The sequence below is a fragment of the Geotrypetes seraphini genome, chromosome 10, assembly GCF_902459505.1.
Source record: "Geotrypetes seraphini chromosome 10, aGeoSer1.1, whole genome shotgun sequence".
Taxonomy (NCBI): domain Eukaryota; kingdom Metazoa; phylum Chordata; class Amphibia; order Gymnophiona; family Dermophiidae; genus Geotrypetes; species Geotrypetes seraphini.
Window position 1 is genome coordinate 8,488,236 of NC_047093.1, and position 14,981 is coordinate 8,503,216.

At 44.4% G+C, this 14,981-nt stretch overlaps 1 protein-coding gene across 1 annotated transcript in view; it reads right to left on the minus strand.

Annotated features, from left to right (window-relative positions):
• Positions 1–14,981, minus strand: part of NPLOC4 (NPL4 homolog, ubiquitin recognition factor) — a 93,541-nt gene that overhangs the window by 32,038 nt on the left and 46,522 nt on the right. Inside the window, exons 7-9 of the mRNA XM_033961064.1 lie at positions 9,214–9,337; positions 6,073–6,252; positions 844–930 (exon numbers count right to left, since the gene is read on the minus strand). Of these exons, the coding sequence (XP_033816955.1) occupies positions 844–930; positions 6,073–6,252; positions 9,214–9,337 (391 nt within the window). The remainder of the gene's footprint in view (positions 1–843; positions 931–6,072; positions 6,253–9,213; positions 9,338–14,981) is intronic.

The following is a 14,981-nucleotide window of genomic DNA, read 5'->3' on the forward strand; positions in this document are numbered from 1 at the left end:
GTGCAGATGAGGACAGAGCTTAAGCATTGGTGGCATGAGGCATTATGATATCACAATTTGAGCTCTAGAATGTTGCCATTTAGGATTTTCAAGGGTTTGAGCTTAGGCATTGGTGGAATGAGGTATTATGACATCATAATCCAAGCTCTAGAAAGTTGCTACTGATGATTTTAAAGCGTTTAAGGATTGTGCAGATGAGGACAGAGCTTGCAGGAATAGGGCAGGGACAGAAAAATGAGTTCCCGTGGGGACGGGGAAATATTTGTCCCTGTGTCATTCTCTACTAACAAGCTCTTTTTAAAAAAAAATTATTCAAAACATGAAAAGTTGTTTACGTTTTACAGTCAGTGGACATTCGCTGTACTTTCCTTCCATCTTCATTAATTATAGGGAGCCTCCGTGTTTATCCTACACCTTTTTGAATTCAGTCACTGTTTTTCAACCTTACATTAGGAATTTTCTTCCCACAGGAATCTCTAAATTATTTGAGTCAAAAACCCCAGAATAGGCCTGGGATGATAAACCCCAGAGAATGGTCAAACCAATCCTGTGCATTATTTAGGGGGGTAATTTATTAAGTAATTTTTGCATGTATAACACCGAAAGTTTCACATGTTCCTGTAGGAGTTTGGGCACAGCTGCAGTTTACGTTCTTGATACGAGTGTATGTTCACACCTTCTCTTACGCAGGTTCGTTTTACCTGTCATTTTTATTAAGACACACAGGCACCTTTGTGTCTTTATAAAACAGGCAGCAAATAGGCACCTCTGTCCTCTTAATCCAAGAAGCCCAATAGAAAATAACCCAGCACAGACCACAAATCACCAGAACATATCTTCTACCTTCCTCAGCCCAAGTTTTCCAGCAACTTCATCCACAATTTCTGCTTTTGGATCATCCAGGAGCTCCAGGCTGTTCTGTGTGCCAATCTGGCAGAGAAAGATAAAAAGTAAAGAACTGTATACAAGATCAGGAAAATGTCAGCCTCTGGAACCATTATAAATTCAGAGGTGTGTTTACTCATAGTAACATAGTAGATGACAGCAGATAAAGACCCGAATGGTCCATCCAGTCTGCCCAACCTGATTCAATTTAAATTTTTACTTTTTTTTTCTTAGCTATTTCTGGACAAGAATCCAAAGCTTTACCGGGTACTGTGCTTGGGTTCCAACTGCCGAAATCTCTGTTAAGACTTACTCCAGCCCATCTACACCCTCCCAGCCACTGAAGCCCTCCCCAGCCCATCCCCCACCAAATGGCCATACACAGACACAGACCGTGCAAGTCTGCCCAGTAACTGGCCTTAGTTCAATTTTTAATATTATTTTCTGATTCTAAATCTTCTGTGTTCATCCCACGCTTCTTTGAACTCAGTCACAGTTTTACTCTCCACCACCTCTCTCGGGAGCGCATTCCAGGCATCCACCACCCTCTCCGTAAAGTAGAATTTCCTAACATTGCCCCTGAATCTACCACCCCTCAACCTCAAATTATGTCCTCTGGTTTTACCATTTTCCTTTCTCTGGAAAAGATTTTGTTCTACGTTAATACCCTTTAAGTATTTGAACGTCTGAATCATATCTCCCCTGTCTCTCCTTTCCTCTAGTGTATACATATTCAGGGCTTCCAGTCTCTCCTCATACGTCTTCTGGCGCAAGCCTCCTATCATTTTCGTCGCCCTCCTCTGGACCGCCTCAAGTCTTCTTACGTCTTTCGTCAGATACGGTCTCCAAAACTGAACACAATACTCCAAGTGGGGCCTCACCAATGACCTGTACAGGGGCATCAACACCTTCTTCCTTCTACTGACTACGCCTCTCTTTATACAGCCCAGAATCCTTCTGGCAGCAGCCACTGCCTTGTCACACTGTTTTTTCGCCTTTAGATCTTCGGACACTATCACCCCAAGGTCCCTCTCCCCGTCCGTGCATATCAGCTTCTCTCCTCCCAGCATATACGGTTCCTTCCTATTATTAATCCCCAAATGCATTACTCTGCATTTCTTTGCATTGAATTTTAGTTGCCAGGCATTAGACCATTCCTCTAACTTTTGCAAATCCTTTTTCATCTTTTTTACTCCCTCTTCGGTGTCTCCTCTGTTACAAATCTTGGTATCATCTGCAAAAAGGCACACTTTTCCTTCTAACCCTTCAGCAATGTCACTCACAAACATATTGAACAGGATCGGTCCCAGCACCGAACCCTGAAGGACTCCACTACTCACCATTACTCAGATTCAAACAATTACAACAATGCCTCTAGAACAGTGGTCTCAAACTTGCAGCCCGTTGGTACTATTTTGAGGCCCTCGGTATGTATATCATAATCACAAAAGTAAAATAAAACAGTTTCTTGATCATATGTTTCTTTAGCTATAAATTACAATATTATTAAGACTAGGCCAAAAGGAAAGATTTATAAACTATAAAGAGTTTTACCTCATTTCTTTAATAAGACATTAACTATTTTTTCTGAGGCCAAATCCAAACCCTGCAAAGGTGTTTGAGTTTGAGACCACTGCTCTAGAAGGATGAGATCCATAAAATGAAGCTAGATGACATTACATTAGGGATTTCTATTCCGCCATTACCTTGTGGTTCAAGGCGGATTACAAATGGATTGTCAGGACATTAGAAGTATGTAGGGAGTAGTTTGTACATTTCTTTGAGTTGCTAAGGATTACATTTGAATTGTCATGGTATTAGAAGTAAAAAATGGAGTAGTTGCATGGCTGAAGATATGAATCAACTGAAGCCTTCTGATATGGGAAAAGTTTAAACCCTGAAAACAGTGAGTTACAGTGGTTCAGACACAGCAGCACCAAATAGTGAAGGAGAAGTTGCAAGAGTGAGTGGATTGTAAGACAGATTTATTCACAAGATTTTTTATTTACATGGGGCTCATTTTCGAAGCCCTTAGACACAGAAAGTACCGTAGGTTTGTATGGTACTTTGTGTGTCTAAATGCTTTGAAAATGAGCCTCCATATGGCTAACAGTGGGTAATTGACAGAGAGGGATTCACATTAGGAAATTATAATTGCAACAAATTTAGAAGGATTCAATCTAAGACCATTATTCATAAGCTAGTTTGCAATGTTTTTCCCAGCTTGAGGGTCAGACTGGAGAAAAGGCAGGGCTGGCTTAACGGTCAAGACTTTGAGGCAGCGGCTCTAAGTTTAGGGGTGTTTAAAGCCTGCCTTTCTGGATTTCCCCTTTATAATTGGTTACACGATAACAAACTAGTTCTTAATACACCTAAAACAGAGGTCATGCTATTTCCATGTAGGGAGGGACGTAAACTAGGATCCTGCATAAACATAAACAAACAATAATAAAGGAAGTCGTAAAGGTTAAGATACTAGGGGTCATTTTGGGCCAGAAATTGAATTATCATGAGCAAATAAGTTCACTGATTGGAAGCTGTTTTTATAGGCTACAAATGATTAGATCATTATCTTCATTCCTTGACAAATCATCATTGAATATCTTAATACACTCGTTAGTCATTTCAAAAATAGACTACTGTAACGCCTTGTACAAGGGAATAACCTTAAAAGAAATACGTAGATTACAAATCCTACAAAATACTGCAATAAAAATAATTACCAAAAGGAAAAAATTTGATCATGTGACTCCCCTATTAAAGGAAAAACATTGGTTACCTGTAAATTATAGAATTACATTCAAAATAGCATTACTCACACACAAAACGTTAATGAATAAAGTTCCTGCATTCTTAGAAAGGCTTCTAATCCCTTACGTTCCAACAAGATCTTTAAAATTTGAGGATAAATCTCTCCTCTTAGTCCCCTCACTAAGATTCATTTACTCAAGAAGAGATACGATTTTCTCTGTTATGGTACCTTAAACCTGGAACCTGCTTCCAATTTCTATAAGGGAAGAAAAATCACTTAGTAAGTTCAAAGGTCTCCTGAAAAGCTGGCTTTTTAAGGTCGCTTTCAACTGAGATGCTTGAATTCTATATAACTCAAATATCCTATAGCATACTCTTGTCTTAATACCTATGTTCATTTTATTTGTTTATGAATTGTATTTAAACCTATCCTCCCTCTTGTGTCCTGTAGTGTGTTGTGTGGTTTTTATTCTTAGTTGTTTTTTCACTTTTACCCTGATTTTATTTGTAAATCGCATTGGATTGTGATATTGTGATCAAATCAAACTTTTAAATAAACTTGAAACTTGCCAGACTGTGCTCTTCCTTCCCATTACTCTTCCTCAGCTGCCCTACAAACCTGAAACTGGGACAAATATCTCACAAGAAACATGGTTCTTTCATGTTTCAAACCTACCAAAGAGGAGAAGGAACTGCGCAGTTGTGGGAAGAAAGAAAATGAACCCACTGCTGCTGGGGCAGTTAGGAGGAATAGAGGCTGGGGGTAGAGGAGATTCTATAAGGGGAGAGAAGCAAGGACATATGCAGGGAGAGGATGCTAAGGAAGAAAAAGGCAGGGGAAATGAATACCTAGGAAAAGGGGGAAAGAGGATTGGGTGGGAGACAAAGGAAAACAGATTCTAAAATTGGCTGAATATTGGGGGTGTAAATGAGACTCAGGACTTGGGTGGGATTATGAGTGAGGACACAAACAGAGTGATTGGGTGAGGGAAGGGAGACTTTTTAAAGGATCTGGAGGAGTTGAGAGACAGTTGAAAAAGGGACAATGGGCTACAGAAAGGGTGAGAGATTAAGGAAGGGGACTGATTTGTAAAGGAAGTGAAAAAGAGGGTAGAAACCAGTTGGGGGGTACGACATAGAAAGGAACTGGAGGTGGAAAATGGTTGCGTGTCAGGGCAGAAGCTGGGGATGGTACCTAGAAAGGAGGATGAAAGATGAAGGGAGATAGGAGGCTGGGAATGGTGAAAGGTGTGAAGAGAAAAACTGCAAACTATAGGGAGGACAAGAAGGAATGAAATGTAGTTATAGGAAGAACAAGAAAAAACAAGTGTCTTAGGAACAGGGCCACATTCTCTTCATACTTAAGTAGAACAGGTTAGGTAAAAGGGAGAGAGCCAGCTTAATAATGCAATTCATTCATTTTTACCCCAAAGGAGCCCAAAATGTGAATACTGTACTGAACAAGTTCTGCATGAGAGGGATCCTGGACTATGAACTATGGCACCACCTAGTGGTCTATTTCCTAACAATATGTTTTAACGTGGGTTCTAAATGCTTTGGGGGCAATTCTATAACTTGGCGGCTCAAGTTAGGCACCTTGATGCCATACGCTGAGCACAATTTCTATGACGCCATCTTGATACTGAGATTCTGTTATAGAACACTATTATAAGTTGGCATCACTTAACACCCGCACACTTGTGCCAGGTCCATGGCCATCATAAGTTGAAAATTTGCATGTGTAAGTAGGAGACATGCACATGTTCCATCCATGTGTATGCCCCCCCCCCCCCACCTTTGTAGTCACATGCTAGGGCACTTACCCATTCCCTTAAAGAATGGTGTCAATCAAGGGGCCCCTTACTTGTTGAGCAAGGCTCATATGTGCCCAGTTACAGAGTTGCCCTTTTAGTAAATACTGTTATCAGGATTTAAATTCTGCCTTAATCAATTGCTAACCCAGGATCTTATGTGAATGGCAGGATGGAAAGGAGAAAGGGACAGGAAGGGTGGCACAGAAGTGAATGCATAGTGCCAGGTCTGACCAGCAAGCTATGCAGGGAACCTAGAAAAATGGACGTTTGGGCAGCAGCCATGCAAGGACTTTTGGCTGCAATTCAATTTATTAGAATCTTAAGTTGTGTGGTTGTTGGAGAATGCAAGCGTGTGTGCATTTGTATGTAAGTAAAAGGAAACAACCCCCCCCCCCCCAAAAAAAAAAAAACCACCCCAAAACCCAAAGTGTCCTACATAAGAAGAAATCTTGAGGCAGATACACTCTAGCAATGTGGACAGATTGCATTGGCTGGATGTGTTAACTGCTGACATTTCACAATGTCACGTATCATCAGATTAAATAATGTAGGGTAGGAAACGATGCCCTAGCTTTTGATCATGGCATCTAATCAAGCAGCAACTCGGGCAGCCCTGCAGTACCTGTGGTGGTTCATAGATAGCAGCCACTTCTGCTCGGATACCCAGGGGGATGTCCTTGTGCTCTGTATACCGGCCGTACAAATAGCCCATGCGCTGGCTTCCCGTCTTCCGCCAGAAATCCAGGAAGCGATCTGCAATGGTGTGATTCTCAAACATGATGTTGTCCACATGCCTGTATTTCTGCAGGATGGGAGGACATGATCAGTTTCACCTGCCCTGGTGTCTACCTCTATAACCTGCAGAGTCACAAAAACTTCAAAGCAGAGCACAGAAAAAATAAAATAGATTATAAATACAAAATGAATCCTCATAAAATCAAACAAAACATACTGATGTCTCTTGTTGCCAAACTAAGCCCTGAGTTCATGAGCGGCCTGTTCATTCTGGTCTGGATTCATTCACCTGCCACACTAAGGATCAGATAAGTGAAAGGGGATTAAAAACGATGAATGCACCCTAACATGGGAAGGCTGAATGAGAACTGGTCATCTATCATCTAATACCTACATGGCGTAAATGCACATGAGTCAGTCTCTTTCATTTGAAAGGAAACTCTGCAATGAGAGGGCATAGGATGAAGTTAAGAAATGATAGGCTCAGGAATAATCTAAGGAAATACTTTTTTACAGAAAGGTTTGTAAATGCATGGAACAGAGGTGGTGGAGACAGACTGTGTCTGAATTAAAGAAAACGTGGGATCTCTTAGAGCAGAAGTGTCCAAAGCATGCGGCCCAGTGAAGTATTTTGTGCGGCCCTGATCGAGGGCGATGCAGTGTTTTACTCTGCTGCCCCTGGGTGTTTACCGTCTTGCTGGCTTCCTCCTCTGTCTTGCTGCAGCGTTTGTGCAGCCCCAGAAACATTTTTTTCGGCCAATGCGGCCCAGAGAAGCCAAAAGGTTGGACACCCCTGGCTTAGAGAGAGGAAAAGATAATGGTTGCTACAGATGGGCAGACTGGATGGGCCATTTGGCCTTTATCTGCCATCAGGTTTCTATGTCTGCAACACTACAGATCATTAGTACTCACAATGAACAACAAAATTGGAAACACACAGCAAATACAAAACATTTTATACTTTATTTGCTATAGCTGCCTGATTTTATACCTTATCATGGCAGAATAATAGAAAAATAAAGAACAAATGAACAACAATAAAACAGAGACACATACAAGACCACCCATACTGAAGCATGTATTTCTCTCTTTTTTTTTTTTTTGGGGGGGGAGGTATTTGATATACAGGGAGTCCCCGGGTTAAGAACGAGCTCTGTTTTTTAAACCATTCTTAAGTTGAATTTGTATGTAACTTGGATCCTGTACAGGATAAAGTCTATAAAAAACATTAAAGAAACAGTCCTCAAAACAAAGTACTGTAGTTTAAATAGAAAGAAAAGATAGGAGGTTTACATTTGCTTTTACATAAGATAGTAACATAGTAGATGACAGCAAATAAAGACCCGAATGGTCCATCCAGTCTGCCCAACCTGATTCAATTTACATTTTTTCTTCTTAGCTATTTCAGAGCAAGAATCCAAAGCTCTGCCCGGTGCTGTTCTTAGATTCCAACTACTGAGGTCTCCATCAAGGTTCACTCCATCTACACCAGGGGTCTCAAAGTCCCTCCTTGAGGGCCGCAATCCAGTCGGGTTTTCAGGATTTCCCCAATGAATATGCATGAGATCTATGTGCATGCACTGCTTTCAATGCATATTCATTGGGGAAATCCTGAAAACCCGACTGGATTGCGGCCCTCAAAGAGGGACTTTGAGATCCCTGATCTACACCCTCCCAGCCATTGAAGCTCTCCCCAGCCTATCTTCCACCAAACAGACATATACAGACACAGATCATGCAAGTCTGCCTTAGTTCTTAACTATTTACTATTATTTTCTGATTCGAGATCCTCTGTGTCCATCCCATGCATTTTTGAACTCCATCACTGTTTTCCTCTCCACCACCTCTCCCGGGAGCACATTCCAGGCATCCATCACCCTCTCCATAAAGAAGAATTTCCTTACATTGCCCTTGAGCCTACCACCCCTCAACCTCAAATTATGTCCTCTGGTTTTACCATTTTCCTTTCTCTGGAAAATATTTTGTTCTATGTTAATACCTTTCAAGTACAGTGGAACCTCGGTTTGAGAGCATAATTCGTTCCAGAAGCATGCTCGTAAATCAAAGTGCTCGTATATCAAAGCGAGTTTCCCCATAGAAAGGGAAACTTGCTTGATTCGTTCCATATCCCCAAAAGACCCCCCACCAGGCCACTTTCTCGCTTCTACCCCATCCCTGTGAACTGGCATCACTCCCCTGCCCAAACCCTTACTGCGATGGGGCACCGGCACGCAGCACCAACCCACAGGATGTGCTGGTACCCAAAGAGCCTGCCATCTGCCGCTTGCTACTGCTTCCGGAGAGAGCGGGAGCCAGAAGGCTTTGAGCACGCTCAGATGCTCACGGGAAGGCCCAGCAGAAGCAGCGGCAAGCGGCAGATGGCAGGCTCTTTGGGCACCGGCACCCATTGTAATAAAGCCATATCATAAAAAATCCAAGTCAAACTAAGAAAGAGAACCGTCCTCATTAAGAACATTGAAATCACCCCAAAAAAACCATATAGGGGAAAGAAACTGCTAATTCAATTATAGTCTGTAAAACCGTATCCCTTACCGAACCCCCTGCTCTTTCTTAATGTCCAGTCCCTAAATCTTGTTGCAACCCTTTGATTCCTCCAATTCTACATCCAATGTACATGTCCTGATCTTAAATCTGTTGTAAACCGCAGTGAAGCCTAGCGGAAAATTGCAGTATAGAAGAAAATGTATGGTATGGTATAAAACATTGGGGAGATAATAAATTATGCAACGTATAAATCATGAGGACAGAAAAACTTAAGTAGCAACTTTTTAGTCTTGATGTGTTTTTAAGTTTATGGATATTTTGACTGTAACCCACTTAGATTTTATGGATAATGCAAGATAGAAATGCCTTAAATGTGATCTCTCTCTAAATACAAGCCTCCTCCTGTCCCTGTGCTTCTAGGGTACACATTCAACAGAGTTTTAGTACAGACTCTCTCCCCTTGTAAAGCCCCCCCCCCCCCCGACTCAAGCTCAGATAGTACATGTCTGACGCTACTGCTCACCTGTCTATTCAGGGTGATCGCGCTTGGCTGGCATTTGGTGCAAATACCCTCTGGCCACGGAGGATGCCCCTCACACCCAGATTTGATCTTGCAGCTGATATTCTCCAGAGCTACGAACTTTCCCCTAAGTGAACGCAAGGACAGATACAAGATTCGGTCAGCAGAGGAAACTGTGAGCACAGAGAACACAAAGGCTTACTCAGGATTACAGGGAGCACACGTAGGAATTACAAGGGTAAAAGGTGAGGAACCCCCAAAGCTGATGTCGACGGAGAGGCACAGGACTGTTGACATTTACCCTCAAGCAAAATCTCTCTCTTTCGATGCTCATGAATTGATAACATTGCTTTGTGTTTTACAGAAAGGGGAATTTATTCTTTCAAAGCAGTTTTGTTTTAAAATCAGCACTTGTCTGCAGAAACACGCATTTTGGGTCTGAGAGAAAGGACATATGCATGATCTGTTTTGCAAAAATCTGAACACATGGTTTTTCTAGAAATCTTGGTTAGGGTTTAGCTTGAACCTGATTTTGCATTGATGTCTACTTTTGTGAAGTGAAAAAGCACAGTTACTTACCGTAACAGGTGTTATCCAGGGACAGCAGGCAGATATTCTTGACTGATGGGTGACGGCACCGACGGAGCCCCGGTACGGACAAATTTAGAGTGATTGCACTCTAAGAACTTTAGAAAGTTCTAGTTAGGCCGCACCGCGCGTGCGCGAGTGCCTTCCCGCCCGACGAAGGCGCGCGGTCCCCAGTTAGGATAAGCCAGCTAAGAAGCCAACCCGGGGAGGTGGGAGGGACGCAAGAATATCTGCCTGCTGTCCCTGGATAACACCTGTTACGGTAAGTAACTGTGCTTTATCCCAGGACAAGCAGGCAGCATATTCTTGACTGATGGGTGACCTCCAAGCTAACAAAAAGAGGGATGGAGGGAAGGTTGGCCATTAGGAAAACAAATTTTGTAAAACAGATTGGCCAAAGTGTCCATCCCGTCTGGAGAATGCATCCAGACAATAGTGAGATGTAAAAGTATGAACTGAGGACCAAGTAGCAGCCTTGCAGATTTCCTCAATGGGTGTGGAACGGAGGAAAGCTACAGACGCTGCCATAGCTCTAACTTTGTGGCCCGTGACAGAACCTTCCAGTGTCAGACCCGACAGAGCATAACAGAAAGAAACGCAAGCAGCAAGCCAATTGGACAGGGTGCGTTTAGATACCGGATGACCCAACTTGTTAGGATCAAAGGACAAAAACAGTTGAGAAGATGATCTGTGAGGCTTGGTGCGGTCAAGATAGTAAGCCAGAGCACGTTTACAATCCAAGGTATGCAAAGCCTGTTCACCTGGATTAGAATGAGGCTTTGGGAAAAAAACAGGTAGGACGATGGATTGGTTAAGATGAAACTCGGACACAACCTTAGGAAGGAATTTTGGATGTGTACGGAGGACGACCTTATCATGGTGAAAAACAGTGAAAGGTGGATCAGCCACCAGTGCATGGAGCTCACTGACCCTCCTAGCAGAAGTGAGAGCTATAAGAAAGACCACCTTCCAAGTTAGAAATTTAAAATGCGCTGTGGCCAAAGGTTCGAAAGGAGGTTTCATTAACGCAGAAAGAACCACATTAAGATCCCATACAACAGGAGGAGCCCTAAGAGGTGGCTTCACATTGAAAAGGCCCTTCATGAACCTAGAAACCAAGGGATGAGCTGAGAGGGGTTTTCCATGAATCGGCTCATGAAAAGCTGCAATAGCACTGAGGTGAACTCTTATCGAAGAGGATTTAAGACCAGAGTCAGATAAGGATAAAAGATAGTCCAACACCAGTCCCACTGCTGTAGACATGGGGTTATGGTGATGCAAAAGGCACCAGGAAGAAAACCGAGACCACTTTTGTTGGTAACATTGAAGAGTAGACGGTTTTCTGGAGGCATCAATAATAGAACGGACAGGCTGAGAAAGGAGAGAGTGAGCCGAAGTCAGCCCAAGAGATACCAAGCTGTCAGGTGCAGAGACTGTAAGCTGGGATGAAGTAGAGTTCGCTGATGCTGTGTAAGCAGTGAAGGAAACAGAGGAAGAGGTATGGGTTCCCTGGAACTGAGTTGAAGCAGGAGGGAGAACCAATGCTGTCTGGGCCACCATGGAGCGATGAGAATCATGGTGGCTTGTTCCCTCTTGAGCTTGAATAATGTGCGCAGCATGAGCGGAAGGGGAGGAAATGCATAAAGGAAGAGATTGGTCCAATCCAGAAGAAATGCATCGGGTTCCAGACGGTGTGGAGAGTAGAGTCTGGAGCAAAACAGGGGCAGTTGATGGTTGTGAGGAGCTGCAAAAAGATCCACTTGAGGTGTGCCCCATTGAGAGAAAATGGACTGGAGAGTCGAGGAGTCGAGAGTCCATTCGTGAGGTTGAAGAATTCTGCTGAGATTGTCTGCTAAGCAATTCTGTTCCCCTTGTATGTAGACTGCCTTCAGGAACAGTTGGCGAGCAGTCGCCCATGCCCAAATCCTTTGAGCTTCCTGACACAAGAGACGGGATCCCGTCCCTCCCTGTTTGTAGATGTAGTACATTGCAACTTGGTTGTCTGTGCAAATGAGTAGAACCTGAGGGTAAAGAAGATGTTGAAAAGCTTTGAGGGCGTAAAACATCACTCTGAGTTCCAGGAAATTGATGTGGTGTTTCTTTTCCTGAGCAGACCAAAACCCCTGCGTTTGGAACTCGTTCAAGTGAGCTCCCCATGCATAGGGGGAGGAATCCGTGGTGATGACCAGTTGATGAGGAGGTAGATGGAATAGTAGACCTCTGGAAAGATTTGAGGATGTCAACCACCAAAGAAGCGACTGCCGAAGAGACGAGGTCACAGATATGAGTTGTGAACACGGATCCGTCGCTTGAGACCATTGAGTCGCTAGGGTCCATTGAAGAGTACGCAGGTGGAGACGTGCGAAGGGAGTGACATGCACCGTGGAGGCCATGTGTCCCAGAAGTACCATCATGTGATTTGCAGAGATGGAAGTTAGCGGCCATATCTGTTGACAGAGATGAAGGATGGTGTGAAGGCGAGTTTCTGGAAGAAACGCCCTCATCCGAACAGTATCCAGAATGGCTCCGATGAATTGAAGTCGCTGAGTTGGAACAAGGTGCGACTTGGATAGATTGATTTCGAATCCCAATAGTCGAAGAAAGAAAATGGTCTGATTGGTGGCAATCTGAACGGCCAGAGGTGAATGAGCCTTGATGAGCCAGTCGTCCAGATAAGGGAAGACTTGAAAGTTGTGGGAGCGGAGATAAGCTGCGACCACAATCAGACATTTGGTGAATACCCTGGGAGAGGAAGCTAGGCCAAAGGGTAACACCTTGTATTGGTAATGATGTTGGTTGACAAGGAAGCGAAGATACTGTCTGGACGTCAGGTGAATTGGGATGTGAGTGTACGCTTCCTTGAGATCGAGGGAACATAGCCAGTCTTCCTGAGAGAGAAGAGGGTATAGGGTGGCAAGAGATAACATTTTGAACTTCTCCTTGACCAGACACTTGTTGAGATCCCTGAGATCTAATATTGGTCTGAGATCTCCGGTCTTTTTGGGTACGAGAAAGTACCGGGAATAAAATCCCAGTCCTTGCTGGTCTTGAGGAACTGGCTCGATGGCATTGAGAAGAAGGAGGGATTGAACCTCCTGAGCGAGGAGGAGGGACTGAGCCTTGTTGGAAGCAGACTCTTTTGACATACTTAATGGTGGAGGAGTCTGAAAGTTTAGGGAGTAGCCGTGGGCGATGATAGCAAGAACCCACTGGTCGGAGGTGATTGCTTCCCAGCGAGAAAGAAAAACCTGAAGTCGACCTCCTATGGGCTGAGGGAGAGGACAGGAGGGAGGAAGACTGGCAATGCCCTGGAGAAGAGAGTCAAAAGGGCTGTGTCGGCTTAGGTTGAGGAGCAGGCTTTACGGTAGGCTGTTGTTGTTGACGGCCCTGTTGCTGTTGTGGACGCTGTCTGCGAGGTTGAGGAGGATGAGGCTGAGCTGGTCGAGCAGAAAACCTCCTTTGATATGAAGATTGCTGCCTGAATGGTCGAGGAGGAGGAGGCTTCTTCTTGTTTTTCAACAAGGTGTCCCACCTAGTTTCATGGGCGGAGAGCTTTTGTGTGGTGGTATCCATGGACTCCCCAAACAGCTCATCCCCTAGGCAAGGTGCATTGGCAAGCCGGTCCTGGTGGTTTACATCCAGGTCTGAGACACGTAGCCATGCCAACCTTCTCATCGCCACAGACATAGCAGTAGCCCGTGATGTCAGTTCAAAAGTATCATAAATTGAACGGACCATAAACTTTCTGAGTTGCAAAAGACTAGAGGTACATTGCTGAAAAGCAGAAAGTTTACGGTCCGGAATATACTTTTGAAAAGAGGTCACCTGTTGAATGAGATGCTTCAGGTAAAAAGAGAAGTGGAATGCGTAATTACCTGAACGGTTGGCCAACATCGCATTTTGGTAAAGGCGTTTCCCAAATTTATCCATAGCCTTTCCTTCTCTGCCAGGAGGGACAGAGGCGTAAACACTGGCACCTGCAGATTTTTTCAGGGTTGACTCCACCAACAAAGATTCATGGGGAAGTTGGTGTTTGTCAAATCCTGGAATTGGAATCACTTTATAAAGAGATTCCAGTTTTCTTGGGGCTCCCGGGTTGGTTAAAGGAGTTTCCAAATTCTTATAAAAAGTTTCCCTCAAGATATCATGGAGGGGCAACTTCAAAAACTCTTTAGGAGGCTGGTCAAAATCCAAGGCATCTAGAAATGCCTTGGATTTTTTAGAGTCAGACTCTAAAGGAATAGAAAGGGTGTCTGACATTTCCTTTAAAAATTTGGTGAAGGAGGAGTGCTCTGACTTAGCAGCAGGATCCTGCACCGATGGATCATCCTCATCAGATGAATAATCTTCCTCGGTACCGAGGGGATCATCCGAGTCGTCCCACAAGTCAGGGTCCTGTACTGATTGGAGACGGCCCTGAGAAAGTGGAGTAGATGTTTCAGTATGCTTAGTCTTGCGTACCGATTTCCCTGAACGGGTGGAGACGGTACCTGGGGAGTGTAGTACGGTACGGGGTTCAGAGAACGGTACCGGGTCAGAAATGGTAGGAGTAGTACGCCGCTTCGGTTCCGCTGACAGAACAGGCATGGACAGAGATTTGTGCGGTGCCGACAAAGTCGATGTCAATAAAAGAGGCTGATCGACAGTCGGCACCGAAGGCTCACTGGGTACCGACACTGGAAGATTCGGAGTCAACAGAGCCGGGAGCAAGTGTTGGAGTTGCTCTTTAAGTTGGACCTGGAGGATAGAGGCAATGCGCTCATCCAACATTGGTCCCGATGGCACCGGTACCGGTTTTTTCTTGCTCGGTACCTTCGGTGCCGCTCGACGCTCGGGTGAAGTCGATGGCGATGATGAGGCAGTGACTTCAATGGGAGCGGAGCGTTTACGGGGCCGGCGCTCAGTCTGCAGGACTTGGCTCACTGCATGCTCGACTGGTGGCCCTAGGACAGTAGGGGAAGGCTTCTTAGCCGGCTTACCTACAGGAGTCGACACCGGCGATGTATCTTGCGGTGCCGAGACAGTCGGTGTCGATTTGGAGGAAGTCGCCGACGTCGATACCGGTGCAACTTCCATGGCGGTACCAAAAAGGATCCGCTGTTGAATCTGTCGATTTTTTAACGTTCTTTTTTGTAAAGAACTACAGCGGGTGCAGGTTTCAGCCCTATGGTCCGGACCCAGAC